The sequence below is a fragment of the Lathamus discolor genome, chromosome Z (assembly GCF_037157495.1).
Source record: "Lathamus discolor isolate bLatDis1 chromosome Z, bLatDis1.hap1, whole genome shotgun sequence".
Classification (NCBI taxonomy): domain Eukaryota; kingdom Metazoa; phylum Chordata; class Aves; order Psittaciformes; family Psittacidae; genus Lathamus; species Lathamus discolor.
Window position 1 is genome coordinate 100,882,078 of NC_088909.1, and position 21,337 is coordinate 100,903,414.

The window sequence follows — 21,337 nt, forward strand, 5'->3', positions numbered from 1 at the left end:
AGTTCATCTCACAAATGACAACCCAAGAGCTCTCTAAAACAAATTCATTTGTTTCACTGGAACAAACATAAGAATCATCTGTCCCAAATGAAACTGCCTGCTCTACCTCCCTCCCTACAGGGTTCTCAGTAAGGTATTTTTGAGTTCAGACCTCGGAAGTTCAAATATAAAGCATAAAGCTTGTCAACTGACTCAGCAGTGAAAACATGCTATTTATTATCTTCTTCAAAGCCTCAAGAAGATCCAGTCAATCAGCAGTCTAAAGATGAAGTGTTAATGAAAAAGCAGTGACCTCCTGCTGTTTGACACCTGTCTCAAATAAATACCACGCTTTGAGGAGCTGTGCATCACCACAACCTAAGCAGTGCTGCTGAGACAGAAGCCTGGAAGAGAAGAGACTGTATATTCCAAGACATTTAAAACTAGCCTGTCAATGCCATTCCTGTTGTTACAATAGCTCCAGAACACACTTACGAAACATATGCTTAAGATGTCACTTTCAGATGAAAGAACATATTTCTTTAAGAATGTGTCATTCAAAGCACTGATTCTCTCTTTTCCCTTTAGGAAAGGGTAAGGCAAAGTGCAAGAGCAACCTATATGCTCAGAGGGGAAGAAAGGCACAGGTACCTCCTACAGCACCCTGCAAGCACCTTGGAAACTGGCCAGGCATTAGCCTTGAAATACTTGAAGAAAAGGAAAGAGATAATCTCCTCCCAAGCCTCAAAAGTTCTCCCTCCTTACAAAAGGGTTTTTTTTTTCTGTAAAAGTTGAATTATTTGGTTTACAGAAAGATAACAAGAATAGCACTGGCACGTTGAAAAACCTGCTAAAGATCAGAGGTATGTGGACTGCTTACCTTCCAAAGACAGTTAAGTCCATTTGTTGTGCCTAGGTGAGACCAAACCACTGGCTGACTGGTCTTCATAGGAAAGATGTTTACACTCCACATGTTAACATTATTTGACTGTAAGGATATCCACTGGACCCCAAGACATGAACATTCCTGAATTAATAGAAGGAAAACCTTTCACATGAGAATAAAGGGTATTTCAAAGGCCAAGGATGTAGTGAGACTTAAGGAGAGGGATTTTTATAAGGTTATGAGTTAGCACAGCACTGATGTTTTTGTAGAGACACAAACCTCTTACGCCTCACAGTTTAGACTTATCTTTATCAGGCAGGGATTGGTCAGAGACCTTAAAGAGTTGCCTGCAATGAGACCTCTCATATCCTTCCCTCAGCAGCTGCTGCTCCTGCCACTCCAGTCAAAAACTCCTCCATGGGCTAGAACAGATCTAGTCTGAAATGGTAAATCCTTAAGGGTGCAAAACCCTTAAGGGAGCATTGGTCATAAAATTAGAAAAGCTCAGATTAAAATCCTCCTCTATTTGTTTACAGTCATCAGTGTCACTCACAACAAAACCTTTCCTGAGTGATGTGAGACAGCTCTTCAAATGCACAAGCTAAACCTGCTTGCCCCTTTCTTGTCTCCATGTATGTGTTCACACTCTGAACTTTTGGGATACAAAATCAAATACTATCGGCTCTGTCACCCAGCACTTCATAGAAAATAGTATTTTGTTCCTCATCTGGTAAATGCCAGACACTTCAGGGCACAAACAAGCTTTACCTCCCAGGAACCACGCTCCCTTCAGAAGCTGCTGCCGAGACAATGACAAACCAGCTCATCACAGCCCACACCAGCCTTCAAACTCAAGACTGAGACATTAAAAGCAGAGCTCTCTCAGGTGATGAGCTCCGGAGTAGCATATTGTCTCCCTGTGCCCCAGCAATTACAGACACAAAACCTTCCTTAAACATGCTCCCAAAACCAACTAAATCACAGGATCACAAAATCACAGAATGAATGCCCCTAGAGCTCTTGCCCTGTGTGCTGGCTGCCCATCGGAAAGCGTGGAAGCCCTTCTCTAACTGAAGCACCCATTCACCATTTTTAATCCAGAAGTACAGGCAGATGGACTCATAGCAAATCTGAGCTCTTGCCCTGCAACTCAGATGACTCGAAAATTCTGGGTGCCCACATTTCAGAAACAGCTGTAAATCTGGCTTTTAAAGCTAGAGTCAGCTTGAATACCTTAGGTCAACAGGGAGTGAGAAAGCATCTACAGCAGAGAAAACTCTCCCTCTGCTGCTTCCTCCTTCAAATTACATCTCTCTCCCTCCTAACAGTATCCAGAACATAAGGACTTGGTATTTTGTGAAATTAGAAAATTACAATCAATGTCTTAATTGCACATCTAATTAAATAATCAGCATCACTAAAATGCAGAGGCATCTGAGCATAGGCATGTGCTGGGGGTGGAAAAACCTGAAATTATACTCAATTATACTCTCGGTTAGAGCAGTAATTGCTTTTGATCAAGAAACCTGGTAAGGAGAAGTTGCAGATGCTGTGAAATATAGATCTCAGGTAGATGTAACAGCCTTCAAACACAAACTAGTTGTGACAAGCACAAGGGAAGTAAACTATTAAGCATTTCTATTGTAAATACAGATAAAGAAATAACAGGCTTAACCTGCAGCAGTGGAAAGCTAGGTTAGACATCTACAAAAGTTTTTAATCATAAGTATAAATGAGTGCGGCAGCTACAAAATCTCCATCCCGAAAGGTTTTAACAAGGAAGAGTAAATGCATTATTCAAAGATGCTTATGAGGAAGATGGATGGTCTAGTTAACCTCCTCACATACTGCCTGAGTCTTGGCTATATTGCTCCTTACCTCTGTCATTCCAGAACTTGTCTCAGGTAGGGAACCACAAGGTAACACATGTACCTGCTAACAGGCATGAAAGTGTTGCTCCCCACAGGTGGTCTGCATGACAACCCAGCTGTCCACAACACAACAGCTTAGTTCAAATGCTTTTGAGCATGTTTTCCTGCCTGGGCTTGACAGTGAGAACAGGGAAATGATCTCTGACAACTGTTCATGCATTCTGCAGAAACACAGGTCCAGCATCCAAGGATGTGGCTACAGGAATTCAATGCCTTGATCCTACAGGGTAGCACCCAGTATGAACTTAAAAGTGGATTCTTTTTCCACTGTAGGTAAGCCTTTTTCTCAGGAAGAACAGTGGGTATTCTACTGCTCACTGAGCAAGAAACTGTTTAATATTGTTTTCTTCATGTTATTCAAAGCACGACTGCATGCAGTATTTACTGTATCACAGCCAGGCCCTAAAATTACATGCAGTTACACCACTGTTCAATGCAGGGGGCTAAGGAGTGTTCTCTGCACTCATCACCATATTGCTCAAGTAATTCAAGCACTAACTGGTGTTTTCATAGCATACCTGTGAAGTGAGAAAGTCCCTATTACAACTGAAGAATGAGGACAGAGTCAGGTTAAGACCTTCTCTATTTGGACAGCCATCTCAAGACAACAAAACCCTCATTTTTCAGAGTAATTAAGTTTGGAGCATATCAAACACTGTGAAGTCTGGCTTCCAGCGACTTCTCTTACTGCTCTGATGGCTTGTTTCCAGAATCTTAAATCAAATAAGCAGAAATCTATTCCTGGATCAGAAGGAGAGAAAATGGAAAAACCCTTTCCAAAAGCCAACATGGCTTGTCCAGCATCATGTAATAATATGACAGAGGAGTTACAACTAATGACCTGATGGAGCACTGCCCAGTTACCTTTGCTGACAGACTGTGCCCTATACCAGCAACTTCTTCCTCATTTGCCACAGATGCACCAACATTCAAGAAGCGGGGAAAAAATACATTTTACTGCCCTACCTTCCTTTTTATGACTTCTGACTTAAATAATATGCTTTTCTCTTAGGCAGGAATAACTTCCTGTATCAAAAGGGCTGCATCAAAAGGAGCGTGACCAGCAGGGTCGAAAGAGGTGATCCTGCTCCTCTACTCTGCTCTTGTGAGACCTCACCTGGAGCATTGTGTGCAGTTCTGGTGTCCTCAACATAAAAAGGACATGGAACTGTTGGAACAAGTCCAGAGGAGGCCACGAGGATGATCAGGGGACTGGAGCACCTCCCGTATGAAGACAGGCTGAGGAAGTTGGGGCTGTTCAGCCTGGAGAAGAGAAGGCTGCGTGGAGACCTAATAGCAGCCTTCCAGTACCTGAAGGGGGCCTATAGGGATGCTGGGGAGGGACTCTTTGTCAGGGACTGTAGTGACAGGACAAGGGGTAATGGGTTAAAACTTAAACAGGGGAGTTTAGATTGGATATAAGGAGGAAATTCTTTCCTGTTAGGGTGGTGAGGCACTGGAATGGGTTGCCCAGGGAGGTTGTGAGTGCTCCATCCCTGGCAGTGTTCAAGGCCAGGTTGGATGAAGCCTTGGGTGGGATGGTTTAGAGTGAGGTGACCCTGCCCATGGCAGAGGGGTTGGAACTACATGATCTTGAGATCCTTTCCAACCCTAACTATTCTATGATTCTATATTCCCCGCAGAAGGCAGCAATTGATTAACAAGCCAAAATACCCCATAAATAATTGCTATGAACCACATATAAGCCTCTGTCAGTCTCCGAGGACACTGTTAGTGTAGGCACTGAACAAGAAAAAAGGGGAACTGCCCCACTGTACCTCTGACAAAGCTGATCACCAGCAATCATACTCGTATTAATAAGCCCAGACACAGCTTTCACATCTCCAGTAAAAACACTTGTCAGGCTCTGCAGAAAGGTCCTGGATTAACTATGCCTAGAAATCCAGTCAGTCTGCTCCCCTGATTGGAAGGGACCGGGAAGTAAATCTAATGCAAACAAAAACTGAAAATAACTGGATTTAGAAAGCATCTGCAAAGGGATGAAAACTGTACTACAAGGCAGGCTTTGATTACACAGCTGACCTAAGCCTAGTGTCTGGGAGGCCAGTTAGCCCCTTCAGCAAGTCTGTGACAGGATAGGCAAGTAGATTGACCAAAACACACCCAAATGAGGAGCAGGGGTGGCTGGGGTCATTCCAATAGCTGCTGCCTCTGCTATTTGCCCTTGAGTCACAGAAGTCACTCCACCTTCACCAAAACTGGAGAGAGGTGGGTGTAAAGACAGGGTTAAAAAGGGATGATTCTAGCAGCTGCACACTGTTGTGTATTAACTAGCTATTACTACTTCGAGCTAAAATTAGTGTGATTTAATTAGGATGAGTAACATGTATCCATGTCACTAAATATGAAGGAGACTTGTACTTGCTTTAAATTAAATTCCTTAAATTAGGCATAACAAAATTCAGAGTGAATACACCAGCCAATCTATACAGTCTTGTGTAGACAAAAGTGGATCCTTCAAGTACCCGTTATATGAGATATCACAAAAACACTTGCATGCATTTCAATCTGCTGCACTAACAAGATACATTGAATAAAAATAGAAAAATTTAAATAAATTGCAATAGAATTTAGCACTCTCTGTTTCTCAATAACAGTTTCTCCAAAATGTGTGTGTTATTTTAAAATACAAGGTGAATATTGACTCATTAACAAAAATAAAAAACAGATGGAAATATGGTTAAAATAAACTGGTCTTTTACATAAAGCAGTCCCTATTTGTATTTCATTTATTTCTGTATGTAACTTCTTAAAGTAACCAAAGTGAGGCTAAATAGATCTATCAGTTCACAGCTAAATCTCAATACCCAGCTAGCTCTAGTATCTCGTTTTTAGGGCACAAAGCCAATTCTGTCTTGATACTCCCTTGGTTTTCAAGCTCTCCTAGAAAATAATTTGCCAGCATTAGCTTTTAAAAACTTCTAATGAACAAAGGTTCAATTGCAATTTACTGTCTAAATAAACGACTGAAATCCCATGAGGAATTTTAGAAATCTCATTTAAGAATAAGCCTGTTTACAAACTACACCATATTTTCTGAAACTATTACCACTTGAACATTTGTCAGAAAATAAAATTATATCTATGACAGGTTCATTACCAGGCATGAGTCACTAATAAGTACTGTTCTTCAAGTACAATACTTGAACCCTCTCACTGTCTAGCATCGTTAATATCTATTGCACAACTGCATGGAAAAGCCATCCAAGAAGGACTGCAATGTGATTTTCACAATTCTATATCCCTGACAGCATCCAAGTAGCAAACGGCCTCTCCTACGCACCTCTGGTTGTGCTCTGAAACCCACAGGGTCCTGCAAAGCTGCACAGCTTGGCAGCAGAGGCAGGGAGGTGGACAGTGTAAGCATAGGGAGGCCATGCTGTGTAAAATAGTTATGGAGGCTGTGGGTCCACGGGCATTTCTCAAAGCCTGCTTAGAGACTTTCTGGATGATGAAGTCCCATTCTTTGCTCCCACAAGTGACTGTTGTACAATAGCTTTCATAAACAGACACATTTTAGATTAATTAGAAACAGAAAGGGCACAGAAACCCATTTGGAAGCTGTTCACTAACAATTAGAAAATCACTTTCTGATTTTTAGCCTGGGTTTGTTCATAACCAGCTTATAACCTTCTGTTCTTGTGCTAACATTGACCTTTATCTTAAATAGCTGTAAGCTTGCCAATGTTTACTCCCATGCTCTATTAGTACATGGCAGCAACATCCACTCTCAGCTTCCAGTCTGCTAAGCTGAGCCATACTTATTTGGTCTCATCTCACACCTTCAGCACCTCCCTTGCCAGGGCTTCTCCAGTGTCCCCTCTCCCACTTCTCTAACTTACTCTGTAATTTTTGCAATAGTCCCCATCTTCTTCAAATAATTTGCTGGCTTCCTACATGGCATATTAGACATATGATGGAAATACAGGCAGATAAGACCTACTGCCCACCTGGTATGTCACAGCGTAGCACTGAATATAAAGCAGCATGCAATTACTGTCTTCAATAATATCCCATTTTCCAGGCAGCAACTTTCTTTCCCGATTGTTTCTACACCCACGCTAGTGAGGGCAGATGAAATGAGCCTAAAGGTAGCCAGTACAGCCCTTCCTTCTCTCTTCCTCATCCAGCACACATGAGTGGCTTAAACAGGATCCTGTTGCTTTTAGCAGGACAGTCCCACAGGCCAGAAAGTAGCACCACTGCCCACCTGGTACCACATCATCCTGCAAGCCTGAAGGCACAAGCCACCCTGTATGGCAAGAGACTTGCTGCCTACAGCACCCCAGTAAATTAGCACTCAGACTTACAACAGCCATTCCAGCATCTGGTACCTGCATGCTTGAGAAACAGGTGACAATCCCAAGCTACATTTGGGATTTCACTTTATGCCTAAATTATCTTTAGTTTTATATCACAGAAAGGATGAAGGTGTCAACGTGTTCAGGAAATTCTCCCTGCAGAACAGATACGCCATACCTTTACGTTCTCAAGAGACTTTCAGCAGAGGATGTATGTTACAAACCCAGCTCACAGGCTGCCAGGAAAGACTGCAAGCATTTTGTTACGGATTCAAAAGCCAGGAAGGGGAAGAACCAGTCCCACTTTTACCACATACTGGTTTCTAATGAGACCAGACCACCAAAAAGCCCTTTTGAAAGTTCCAGCAATTAACCACCAAAGCAATAGAAATGAACACACAGCTTGACCGAGGTCAGTCCTCCACAATGTCACAAAGTTGTTCAGACTGTAAATACGAGCAGACAGGACACAACTTGTTGGTGGCCATGACATGGCTTAAACATCCTGTTCAGAATGCCAAGAAAGGAGTCTGGATGCAAAGAGAGTTCTTGTACCACCTGCCAAGAATTACATTCTGATGAGCAGCATTCATCTGCTGTACCAGAAGACCTTCAAGTGGCTTTAATTCTATAAATCAAATACATTAAAATGATTGAAAATAAAATTAAAGTGCTACTCTATTCTATAATCTATGTAGCACCAGCCAGAACTGGAGTCCTGCTTATCTTCAGGCATTACATTAAGCATTAATAACAGGACTTTGACTTCCAAACGCCACCTTTACAATGGGGGAGGAAAAGCAATCATTTTAAAGACAGATGCACAGTATGAGAAGATTCCAGTTAAACAAACCTTACACAACTTCAGAAATTAGCTCAGAAGCATGCATCTAAACAAGTTGTGTAACTATGCAGCCTGAAAAACAAGAAACAAGGAAAAACAACACTAAAAGACAAAACCATCATGCACTAAACCACTTCTTCTGACCCACTGCCTTCTTCTACGAAGTTATGATGCTATTCAAAGGGTTTTCTAACACTACATGAAGAGTTAACGTTTCATTTATGATGCTCTCAGCCTGTGCTAGTTAGTTCATCTCTCCCCCAAGACTTGTGCTTTGTAAGCCAAAGCCCACTGCTATCTCTCCAGTGCAGCATTTCTTGCACAGATTGCTTCAGTAATACACAACACTGGGAAATATCCCCTCCTCCCACACAGAGCCTTAAAAATAAGAGTGTGAAGTCTGGCTCTCCCAACAGCCAATGCTATTTTTAATGTCTGCGTATGTGGCAGGTAGGAGTCCCCCCACCCACCTTTCCCATTGCACCCCTATTCAGAGCAGGAGGAACTGACTTACTCCAATGCCAGATGAATCTCTCTCAATTTCTATTGATGAGCATCATGCATGCCATGGTCAGGACACCACAGGTTTCTGTGCCCCACTCCACAGCAAATAAAAGTCTCTATCAATAGAGCACACTTCTGTAATTCTTTCTGCCATTACACCCCCAAAACAAAGAGGGGAGTTATGTGTAAGGCGGCAATGATCACTTCATCTCCATCATTTTTAGTATTACCATACAGTCTTTGACATATACGATATAGAGGACTTGGTCCACTCTCCAAACAGGTCTGGTTTCCATTTTTTTCTGAAAGCTTTAGGCAACTGCAGCAGCAGGTCTTGGGAAAAGAAAAGCACTTGTGCGACAAAGAATTTGGATGAGTCTTGGTACACACATGAATGTAAGCTGGGCAGCCCCAGGCAGCAGAAAAGGGTTTACTGTAGTTCACCCTGGTTCAGGGGTGCTCTGGGCACATAGATAATTCCTTCAGCCTGCAACATGCAAGTCAATTCTGGAAACCACAACAACAGAATTGCTGCAACCAGACTGCCTAACAGAAATAATGCCAGAGACAAACAGGTGGCAATTCTGGGTATGCAGTCTGACTGGAAACCTAGTGGCTGTGTGAGACATAGGTCATCTATCCCCACTGCCAGCCCAATGCTGCTACCCACATCTTGCTCTCTGACCAGCAGAGGTGCCACTTCCATGGAGAGGAAGGAAGGTGACCAAGACACATTTTCCTTTAGAAAACACCAATTTGTCAGAATCAAAAATCGGATTTATAGGACAATGATGAATTTGAACAGGAGTATTTCTCTTGTCTAAGATGTCCAAACAGGTGAGGGAGCATAGGGAAAAGTGATTTCCTAGAAGAAATCCACAAGCTGTGGGGAACCCAGGTAAAAATCTCAGTATTGCCCAGTTTAGATCAGGAACCAGAGTCCTATTCACCCCTCATTCTAGATGTACCCTATCTTAAAATGCTGGCTCTTCCACAGTGGGCTCTCCCACTTGTCATATCCTAGTCACTCTCAAAAAGTCAAAATCCCAAAGTCTAAGCCCCCACCCACCCCAAAAAACCTCCACACTTTGCAAAACCAGCAGGCACCTTCCATCCAGCTTCACTCCAGAGTCAAACACTCACACATAAAACGTTTCAAGCAAAAAAAAATACATATAATGGCAGACTACCCACATGCCTTCCAGTAGTATCATTTTCACCTTTACAAGTCAGAGAAGAAAAGCACACAGTTCAGCCAAACAGATCTACTTGAACTTAATGTGCAGTGCTGGCACAAAGTACAAGATCCACCCAAGAGTGGGGCACCCTGTGTTTGTAAACTGTGTTCCAGGTGTTGCATAAACGTTTCCTCTCTTTCTAAGCAAATCAGTGGAATAAACCTTGGAAGAAGAGTAAATTGCACTTGGATTCCCATTCAAAGGCTTCCTATGAATTTTAACTTACAGGTGTCTAGAGTTTAACACACAAAACTAGAGAAGCAAAGCTATAACCCTAAATAAAACTACAGATCAATGAAAGAAAAAACATGTCAGGATTCTCTGCCTTCTTATGGTGGCTACCCCTGGTCTTGCAAGCTCACAGGAAGTTTGCAGTGAAAAAGTAAAAACGGCATTATAGGAAAGTTAGGTATCCACCCTGCAAACTCCTGTTAATGACTAGAAAACCCCTCAATTTTGTTTGGTTTTATTTTTCCAATAAGCAACAGGAAGATACGGAGGAACTTGCTGTCACAGTAGGTGACAGATGTCCTGTGTCCGTGGAATACAGACCATCAACACCAAAACTGCTTTTTAGCAGAGGTGAACGGAAGTTGAGTGTCAGAACTACCAGTTGAGTGCTGTGTTCAGAGAAGCTTGCAGAAAATCCTGTTAATGACTTAACAGGCTCATAGCCGCTGTGGTCATTATGGAAAGTGTTTCTGACCAGCATATTACCCTACAAAGAGTATTTCTCTTAATTTTGGCGTAACTACTCTAAAAAGCTCAAGCCTGCTGATTTTTGGAGATAATGTTATCAAAAAGCTACTCAAAAATCACAACAGCAGCTAATGAAGGCACATCATTATTTTGCTCTATGCGCATACACACGTCTCTGCTGTAACATAATTGTGAACTTTGTAACATAATTGTGAACTTTCACTGTAAAGCAGGTTAAAAAATGATAGTAGGTATCAAAGAATCCCAGTAAGGAGTCATAAACATGCATTTTATTCCAAACAGATGCGAACAGGCATTTTATTTAACAGACTTGAGGATAAAAGAAGCTTTTCCTCCTCTGAGAACAGCATGTCAGCTGAAACTTTCTTTCCAGAGAGGGAACCAGAGGAGGCAACAGACACAGGTTGTTCAAGCATCAGGGAGTCACCCTGCACTAACAACTGCCTGGGGAAAGATAAAATGGGTTTTGGGGAGTCCCACAAGTCTTGCCAGCCTGCAAACTCAGATGCAGCACAGGGAAATAAGATTTTACAGCATGCAGAGCTAGTAGAACAGTTTCAGTACTTTCGTACTTTTAAACACAAACGCTTTCTAAATAATTACCATTATGCAATCCATAAGGGATCTGAAAGCCACTTATGCATTTTATAGAAAAGGTGTGCAGAATGCATTTTGGAGTGCCCTTGTGAGCACAGCCACCTGACAACAGTCTCTACCTACAGCTAGCAGTGACCTTTGAGTCGTGCCTTACCTACACAGATCTCCCGTGCAGGAACAGTGATTTCATGTCCACAAGGGTGCTCTGCAAGTCCCCACCAACCCTGATCCTGGGAAATTCAATTAGCAATGATGGTATTTTGGTGGAGGTTTAAGAGAACCTTCATAAAGAAAATAGGTGAAAAATAAGTAAGGTATTTAACTGGAGATGCAGTTTTCCCGTATGAAGAGAAGTTTCTAGCAACTCTCTGTTAGAGTCACAGTGCTTCAGTTTGTTTCTTTGCCACTGTGTGGGAGGCTTTGAAAATGCAGAGCTTACTCATCTTCATGGGACTGATAAAAAGACACCTAGGCAACAAAGCTTAAGAGAAATAAAATGCCAAAAGTAAACTATTGCATAGACTGTACAGTTCATGAGAGGCGGAAAGGGGCAGTTTCCAATCCTTTCATGACTGGCTTAAAGCAGGCGCGTCCTCCACTAGCCATCTGGGCTTATGTACAGTACATGGGTTTAAAATCAGAGGACCTGGATTCACATGTTAGGAGTAGGGTGAGGCAGGTAAGCTAAAACCAAACAAGCAATCAAAACTGGAACCAGCTGGTGTTTTGCTGGTCTCCTCACTAACTGTGGAAGTCCAGAGAGGGCTTTTGAGGGCATCCTACAGCTATGTAGGACAGAAATAGCGGTGGTTTGCACCAACAGCTTGCTTTCCCAAAATAAATAAAACTGGGCTTCAAACTCCAAAATACCAGTACAACAACCTCCCTGGACCAGGGCTTTTTGAAGTGAGGCCCTGATGGTTGTTAGTTGTTTGCAGGTGCTTGATCAGAAGTGGTGACTGTGAAGCTACGGGGCATAGGAAAATAAAACTAAGGGTACAACTGGGTACCTGTAAGGCTAAAGGAGAACAGACACTTAGTCCTTCCACTGCTGGTGCTTATCATATTCCAGAAAAACAATGTCACGAACTGCATCAGTATATGATCTAGTTACACAGCAGTCAAAAAGAACAGACTATTATTTAACAGGGAAAGACAAAAGTAATTATTATAAAATGGCATCTAGAAGAAGAAAAAACAAGTAGGAAACACTGCCCAGTGACTTTGGTTTGAAAAAGAAAACTAGTAAATTGATGTATTTAAATTCCTGACATAAGAGAGGAAAACTGCATAAGTCTTCTCCTCCTGTAAACAAATTCAATGTAAATGGATGAAATCCAAGACCCCGCACCCTCTCACCATACTTAGATGTATTGAAAAGAATTGGTAGGAGAGACAACAGGATGATTTGACTGAATTTTTGCTCTTCTCCACTCTGCCAATTCTTCTGTTTTACAAAACTTACGTTCAGATTTGTGTAACTTTAAAAGTCACAGAGCCGAGTCCCCAGCTGAAGGCTATTTTGGTTAAAGAAGTTGCAGATGCAATAGCTGTGTGTTTGTTCTTCTGGAAAAGAAGCTCTCACAGAGGGACTGCCTCAGATGAGCTATCAATTAATCCCCCTTTGTAGTCAAAGTTCTAAGTGTGAAGGTGAGAATTATTGAGTCATTCCTCCCAGGGCTGAGAACCCTAGTTTGATTCTGGCATAATTAAGTTTCTTCTTCACAAACACAAGAGAAAAAAATAAAAACAACAGAACTAAAGGGGAAAAAAAAATAAGAAAAAAGTGCATGCCACCACAAAGCCTTTTTTTTTTTTTAACATGCATAGTTACAAATTTCTGTGCCTTTTTATAACCGTCAAGTCTTAATTAAAATACAACATTTCTCTGACTCACGGTGCTGTAGGACGCATGTATATTATTCACGTGAATATTAATCTCTTCCCAGGTAGGAGGCTGTATCGCCAAGGGGATTTATAATCCCATCACATATGGAAATTTCTTGGGTGTATTTTTTTTTCCTCCTTTTCTTTCTTTCAAATTTCAGACAGATCATTAACAATTAAGAGTCATAAGAACCATTTCAGTAGTGTATGTGAGCGGAATCCAGTAGTTCGGATCCATGAGCTGGAGCTCCACATGTATTAATGAAATTATATTGCACATTGAGGAAGGGGAACATGGAAGAGAGCTGAGGGCAGCGCTTTGAAGAATAAGGACATAAGCAGCTGCTCTAGGCACTGGAACAAATGAGAAGGATAGTCCTCTTGAAAGCTTTTAGGTAATGATAGAAGATGGGAAGATGTTAATAGGGTGATCACAGAAATGAGACATGACCTTTTCTAACTGCCAACAGAATTAGCCATTTAGACTATCATCACAGAGACCTTTAATATCCTGATATTTATCTAGATAGTCTGTATCCATATCACTGACGTTCAAACAAGACCTAGGAACTAAATGATGATGCACAAGGTGAGAAAGCAACTAGCAGAGATGCTCTTTTGGATTTGAGCTAAAGTGCAGTGCAAACGCATCCGAGAAAACAAATCTTCCTGATACCATACAAGGAAAGGAATTAAACCAGAAAAACACAAAATGATAAAAACTCAGAAATCCATAGCTAGAGCTCATGAGAAACAGGCTTGAAGGAACAGTGAGCTCAGGAAGCTGCTAAGTTAATGAAATAGCATTAAGAGACAAAAATCACAAGCTGACCCAGTGAAGAGGATGGAAAGGATCTGTCCCCTTCTTCAGAAGGTATGAAGCCTCTCCTTGTGGAAGAATGATTTAAAGACAAGAATGATTGCACAGGGAAGAAATCAAAAGGCAATGCACAAAAAAATCCCCACCTAGCCATGAACACAGAGTATGACAAAACCCCCTCGTGGTTGCTTCTCATAAAGACAAAGCTATCATCAGGTGGCATTAAAGAGGCTGTAACATCTGATGCCTTAATTGCTTCAGGTCTTCACTAGCAGGGACAACTGCATTCAGGCAGCTGGCAGAGTTATTACTGCTCTTTGTAAAAAAAAAAAAAAAAAGGAATACGAAAGTTCAGCAAGTTATAAAAAAACAGGATGCACTAAAAAAAGCCAACCAAAAACCAAATCTGAAAGCAAACCGATAAGGTAGTTATTTCTAATTCAGCTGGCCCTGAGAAATGTTCATCCTCAGGTACTAGGCTGCACACTGACAATCACAAAGCACTAAAAACTTGAAAAACAGGCAATGCGCTTGAAGATTTGAAAAGGGCAAAACAAGCTTTTACGGTTAAAAATAGGAAAAGGAAGACTTGGACAACTATGAAAGCACTAACTTGACTTCTTCCCCCACACCCTTGGGAATTCAAGACTGGAACAAATAATAAATTATTATTATCTGCAAGAACATAAAAAGGAGAGAAATAACAGCGAGCATGTTCTCTTCTTCAAGAGAAGAACTGTGTCAAATCTATTTAACTTCCTTCTGTGACAAGGTAAATTAGTCTTGGGTGTAGGAGAAGAACAGTAAAAGTTTTATATCCTGAGGTCTAGGTAACCTGGTAAAACAGATCCAAACACACTGGGAAAAAGTCATACTCAGAGTAGCCAAATTCAAAGCATGTATGAAGCAGGGTCCCTCAGGCAGCTCTGGTAGCACACAGCCTGGCAGCTTGGGTACCATGCAACTTTTCACACACAACCTGAAGGACTTGTAGGCATAACAGATTAGGAAGAGACAGACAGCAATGTGCTTAAGGAGTGAAAAAACACACAATTCTATAAGGAAAAGTGCAAAGCCACATTCAGCTGTAATCCAATCCAAATATAGGCTAGGGAAAAACCGACAAAGCCCTTCTTCAGAAGGAAGCTCAGTCTTGGAAAGGATAAGAGGCAAACTACGCATCAGTGCTAGTCTGCAATAAAAACGCACCATCACAGAGGGATACTAGTATCTTGGGATATCAGGATCACAGCCTGGAGAACAAAGTTTTCATTGTTCTATAGTGCACATGAGCAAGCTCTCAGCTGAGAGCATGCTCAACTTCTACAGTCAGCTTTGGACACCGCACTTCCGAAAAAATGAAGAAAGGAAAGGTGAAGGCAGGCAGCAAGAAGACAGGCTGATTAAAAGAAAAAGTGTCACTTAGTGAACTTGAGAAAAGCAAGTGGGGCTTCATCCTCTCTTTGCAATAGCCCTTCACTATTTTACAGAGGGAGGGAATCCATTCTGCTCCTTTACTACTTGGCTTAGTCATGAGAAATGGATTTATGCGGCAAAAGAAAGATCCAGAGCAGAGGTTAGGAAGCCTGTGGACAGTAAAGACAGCTAAACCCTGGAGTAGGCTGCTTGAAAGCTCTGTATTTTATGGATTTTGTTTTAAGGCAATTATTGATGAATAGGCGTGGTCAAGGCAAAGGAAGTCATGATATTATGATATCATAACTACACCAGTGTCTCTTTAACAGTCATCTCAAAGCATCTGTTCCTTCCAGTTCTGCAGAAACACAAAGAATGATGCTGAACCACCTCATGGACCTTGTAGTCTCTCAAGAAAAAAAAAGACAGGTATGCACAGGGAGACGCACCACTGAATCTTTTGTTCCTTTTAGTATGCTTTGCCTTGTTTTCCATAAGGCACAGAACTAAACTGCTATGCTTGCATGTGCTACAAAACCACAACAGAAGTTCTTAGATACTAAGGGTGTACTTAAATTTCACTTTCCACATCAATATGACAGTTATGAACCAAATGCCTTCTGCTTGGAAGTGAAGTAACACAGTAATTCTTAGATGGGAAAGAATTTACAAACCAGATAAACCATTTCTGCTGTGGCACTTCAGATACCTCCCCAGATGCAAGGAAAAAAGAATAAAAACTGTTTTCTTAACACCTTGCAAGAAATCCGTAAGAGAGAAGTCCGGCTATTGGTAGCAAGATGCTGTCAAATGATTCCTTATAGAAAACAAAACAGGAGAGCTATAGCTGAAGGTAGTATTTCTAAATAAAATATATTAACCGTATTTTGGGTAGTAGGCAATAGTTTATCATCTATAGAATATGAACACCATATGTTATCTTTCTGTGGGCATACAGATGGATGAAAGCATAAGATTTTTTTAAGAAAAACAACAACTTTTTAAGTCTTAATCGCTGTTTTCTAAAACAAGAGTGTTTATACTGCTGAAGAAAATGTCACGACCTTTTCCTTTTGACTTCCCAAATCAGGATTTTTTAATTTTTAAATCATACGTTCATGAGATGGAAATACCAAGACTTATTATACACCCACTTTCAATTAGTATATTTAAAAATATTTGATGTTAAGTTTCCCAAGGAACATTTTCACATGACAAATAATACAGATAACTCTAAGTAAGCTAACAAGCTATCCTCAAGTTGCCTTGAGAAAAAGTCTTAATTTTTAACAGTTTAACACAAACCATTTAGTCCCAGACATAATTATTACTATTTACAAACTCAGAGCTAATTTCTCTGCTACTGCATCTTTTCTGGTATTCATCTCCAGTTCCACACAATGATGTTCAAATTGTTTGGTAGAATTAGACAGCTCTAAGACCATCACAACAGGCTGCAGTCCTATACAATACACTTGATTAAATTTTTCTCTGCAAAACATCAGAACTGAGAGGTGTCTTACAAGGAAGAAGAAACAAAACCTTTAGCCACAGATCTAAAACCCAGGTAGCACAGAGAAGGAACAAAGCAATACTCCATCCTACCTCTTGAAGCCGCAGTCGAACTTTGCTAATAGCTCTAATCCAATGGGCTCTTGCTGGAGGAAATGGTGGTGGCTCATTGTCACCGTGGTAGCTTAAAGGCAAGAAACAGAAAATCACTGTATGAAATACACTCATTTGTAGCGAAGATTTAATGTTACACAGTGCAATCACAGTTACAGCTCTGGAACATGAAGTAACCAACAGCCTCCAGGCAACACAGGCCTGCACATGTTCTGGGAACTGAGAATCTAAAGCAGAGGTTTCCTTATACACAGGAACCATCATGGAAACTGATGAGCTGAAAGATACAAGCTAGGCTACAATCCAGCTCCAGAAGTAAGATGACTTTGGTCAGAACATCAGGAAAGCAGTCCAAGATATCTGATCAAGCTAGCTCAACACACTGGTATCATAACTGCACACACCAGAGAAGCAGAGGAAAGACGTTACATCCCCATGCCTGTTGCAGATCCCTTCTAAGCACTGCCTCTTGCTGATCATCCCTACTGCTACAAATTTACAGGCCCTTCTCAGTGGAAACACTGGCCATAGGGCTCAGCTGTGGTTATCCTCATTCAATGCCCCTTTCTCCGCTCCTTTCCTATAGCGTTTCAAGGGGGCATGTGTATTTGCCAGCAGTGCTCCATCTCACTGCCCCACAGCACATTTTATACTCCATAACCTCATCACATATTGGGCTTTTGGTTGCACTCCTTTTATATGTTACTGAGATGTAAATCACTGAAACAAAGATCTTTCTGTCTGCAATGCACCCAGCCCTGCTGACAGTACAAAAAAAAAAGCACGGCTGAGAGCATCATGCATCCATGCTGCACAACTAGCTCAGATGCAACTCTAAGGTTCAACATTCAGAGCTCAGTTCCGTGCATACTCCATGGAGACAGTAAAGCACTGCCAGAGAGTGGAAAGGGAGCCAATAATGCAGGAGTACCCAAGTTAGATGCCTAAATTAGCCTGAAACAGACTATGTGAATAACCTTCCTTGTGAACAAATATAGGCCAACAGTTCTGGGACCAGACTCCTGCTGCTCTGTAAGGAGAAGAGGAAAGTGAGACAGAGTTTAAACAGTTCAACACTTTTGCTAGTTTTGTTTCCCTTTTTTCGTTTTAAGTGTAAGGGTTGCCTACACATGAACTGTTGCAGTTAATTCTCTCATATAAGTACAGTGACATCAGATGTACCCTCCAAAGGGTACAGATAGAAAGACGTCTTTCTGTGGATCTCACTGAAACAGATACAAGTATCATACCTATATAAGTACACCCATCTGTACTCTAAGGGCTGCAATGACTTGATTACCTCAAGATAAAAAAAGTCACTCCCAAAGTTAAGTAGCAAAATTCAAAATTCCTGTAAAAAACCAGCTCATTACAACTCACATTACAACTTTTGAACTTTTTGAATTACAGTTCACATTACAAATTCTTTTTACTCATTACAACTTTTGAAGCCTGTTTTCAATATTGCTGACAACTTGGAAAGCCCAAGTGCAAGGACAAGATAAGCTGCCACAGTGAGTCAAAGGAACGTGTCTATTCGTAATGTAATTCTACAACCTGCGCCTACATAAACACTAACTCTAATTGTGGTAGCCTACTACATAAGAAAGGAATTAGTGCAGCTCTAACCATGACTACAAGTAGTTCTTGGTTGCTCACACATAAGCTTGGTCACAAATGAGCAATAGAAGCAGGTATCTGGGCAGACTACATTCATGATACCAGAAATGGAAAATACAGCACATGAGCTTCAAGGCACTAGCAGGCTTTCCTCTTTACATACAGAGCAAACACAGTTTAAGCTTACCCAATGTCTCATAAATAACTGGTCTTGCACATAAAGATGCTTCACAGATCAGCAACATCAAGTTAGGTTTTGTAGAAGCCTAAAAGTAACTAACTTCCCCAGGAAATAACAGAGAGAGGTATCCTCTTTGAATTAGTTGAAAAGAACTTACTAACATAGTTTCACTTACCTCACATGGGCTCCTTCATCAGCATCCTTGGGCTTCTCAAGCTCCAGAGCTACAGAACGGTCTGCACGTTTCTCCTCTGTCTCACAGATCTTCTCCTCCTCTCCTTTGCCGTGAGGTTCCTCTTGCTCCCTGTGCCATGCCTGACCATCCTTCTGGTAGCTGCCTGAACTGTGGTAGGAATGATCCGAGACTCTTTCCTGGTGATCATCTTCTTGCTCAGAGCCATGGGCACTTTCATGGGAATGGTCCAGCTCACTGAGGTGAGAGCTTCCCTGGCTGACATTACAAGAGGAGCCATATCTACTACTGCCAGCAGGACTATGAGAGAATAAGAAAGTCCATCAGAAAAAAACAGTGGCTTGGGGAAACACAAAGCAATCTGCACATCTAAGAAATGGAGTGGAACACTAAATATTACTCAAAAGAGGTGTTATAAAGTCAGATTTATCTATTATGCTCCCTGAACTAGATCTAGACTTCTGAACCTCAAACATTTGGTAGGCAGAAATACTTCATACACGGCCTATCAGTATATAGACCACATATGCCAGTGGTCTTTTTTGCATTAACTAACTACTACTTCACCCTTCATCCAGTGAAGATACTCTAATTCTTCATGCCAGTGAAGGTATTCTAATAACCAGAGAGGAATAAGAATGGAAACATAGCAATTCAGAGTGGAAGTGTTTCTGTCTTCTGCAGATTGACTGCAGCTAAGTTCTTTACCCTAACCATTTTAAGCTATTATTGAGAAGTACAGTTGACTTCAAGTTAACTTTATATATATATATATATGTGTGTTTATGATAAAATATATTGCAGTCAAAATCAAGGTTGTCAAGACTATAAACTTAAAAACTTTTACAAAAGTAGAGCAATGTAGGAAGCTACAAGTGTGGCTCCAATAAAGCTTTTTGAAGAATTCACCACATGGGCATGATCTCTGTATTTCAAGACACCACTTCCAGGACTGAATTCCCAGAATCCTCAGACAAAATACAGTGGATCAAAATTCCTCATGCAGTCAGCAAAACTACAGCAAAGAATTAAGTAGCACTAATGTTTCTCTCACTTGCACACTTAGGAGAATTTCAAGCCAGATAGGAAGTTTTGGAAGTGCAGTGTTGCAACTGTATGACCACAGGCACATGTTTCACTTCTTGTATCATGCACAGATATGTTTAGCAAGTCACTGCTTTGATTTTTGAGGACAATTGTAACTTAACACATGCAAAAGACCGAATACAGACTGATGGAACACCAGCAACTTCCTTTAGTGACCTTCCTAGCTGCATGAAAAAACCTTTGCACAGATTTTAGGAAGAGAAAGCATTAGAATACCTTCACTGAGATCTCTGAAGATGTTTTAAGATCTTCAATAATGTGAAATGAACCTAATTATCTGTCTAATATATCAACAGTAAATCAAATTTCTCTCTAAAATTAAAAGCCTTTACCTTGCATTTTGAAAAAAAAAAAAAAATCCTCATTCCGTCCAATACATTCTACATACTGTTACTTATTTCTTAGCAAATACAACATAATTATCACTAAACAAGAAAGCAAAGTGATTGTATTAAGCAGAATTACACACAAGGAATGTAACTTCTGAAAGGCTAATGAAATTAGCACTTGAAGCATCTCATTCAGCATGAGAAAAGCAGTCTCACACGCAGTGGGAGAACATGGGAAATTCAATTACATTTACAGAAAAAAGAGTGGAAAGAGGTGAGAAAATGGTCTAAAGGCCTAAATGGAACTACTGACTGCAGTTTGCCAAATATCAATAATACTACAAACACTTGACAACAAATAGCAGATGGAACTGGCTACAAACATCAGGCACCAAGGTATCTACTGCGGCAGTATTGCATTATAAATGGTCAAAAAACTTGGAACCATTTATTATGCTTCATTTGTAACTAGCCTTTTCTCATTCAGTTGTTCCACACTATTCAGATCTGCAGCCTGTGTGCTAGGATGAAGCATTGCTCCCTTAGGAGCAGAATCAAGCTCAGTTTCTTTCAGTTCAGGCTCAGCTGGAGCATGCTCTTCTGCCCGATCTTCTTTCTGCAGTTCACCTGAAACCACATTCTGATGGTCTTCAGACCCTTTATCAGTCTTCTCCCTCAGCTCTTTGTTGGATGTATCATCAACAGCACTTGTACCAGATGGTTCTTCAGAAAGTTCATTGTCTACAGCATCAGGCTGATTTGAAGACAAGTTTATTTCTGTATTTGCATCAGTCAGTTGATCTGAGACTGCAGATTCTGAGTTTTCATCTGAACTGACTGTTCCTAACACTTTGTCATCTGGTTTTGACAAAGCCTGTGGTGGTATATGTGGTTCCCTTTTGGCAGAGGTCTCCCTGTTGTCTTTTTGCCAGGGAAACGAGAAATCTAGCTTTTTCCCAAATACTGCTCCTTGGGCACTCTCTGGTTTACCCACCTTTTCTTCACTGCTTCCTTCAAAGAGAGTAGAAGAAAGTTTCTTAAAGCTGGACATGAGGCCCTGATCTGCCCCTGCTTTATTAACTGAAGGTGGCTGCTGAGAGAAGAATGACCCAAATGGCTTTCCACTATCAGCAGACG

General features: G+C 41.1%; 1 protein-coding gene across 3 annotated transcripts in view; it reads right to left on the reverse strand.

The window, feature by feature from the left end:
* Positions 1-21,337, reverse strand: part of LOC136004685 (protein unc-13 homolog B) — a 218,252-nt gene that overhangs the window by 115,746 nt on the left and 81,169 nt on the right. For all 3 annotated transcript variants that reach the window (XM_065661417.1, XM_065661416.1, XM_065661414.1), the window contains 2 exons: positions 18,747-19,064; positions 16,750-16,840 (listed from right to left, as the gene is read on the reverse strand). In XM_065661417.1, the coding sequence (XP_065517489.1) occupies positions 16,750-16,840; positions 18,747-19,064 (409 nt within the window). The remainder of the gene's footprint in view (positions 1-16,749; positions 16,841-18,746; positions 19,065-21,337) is intronic.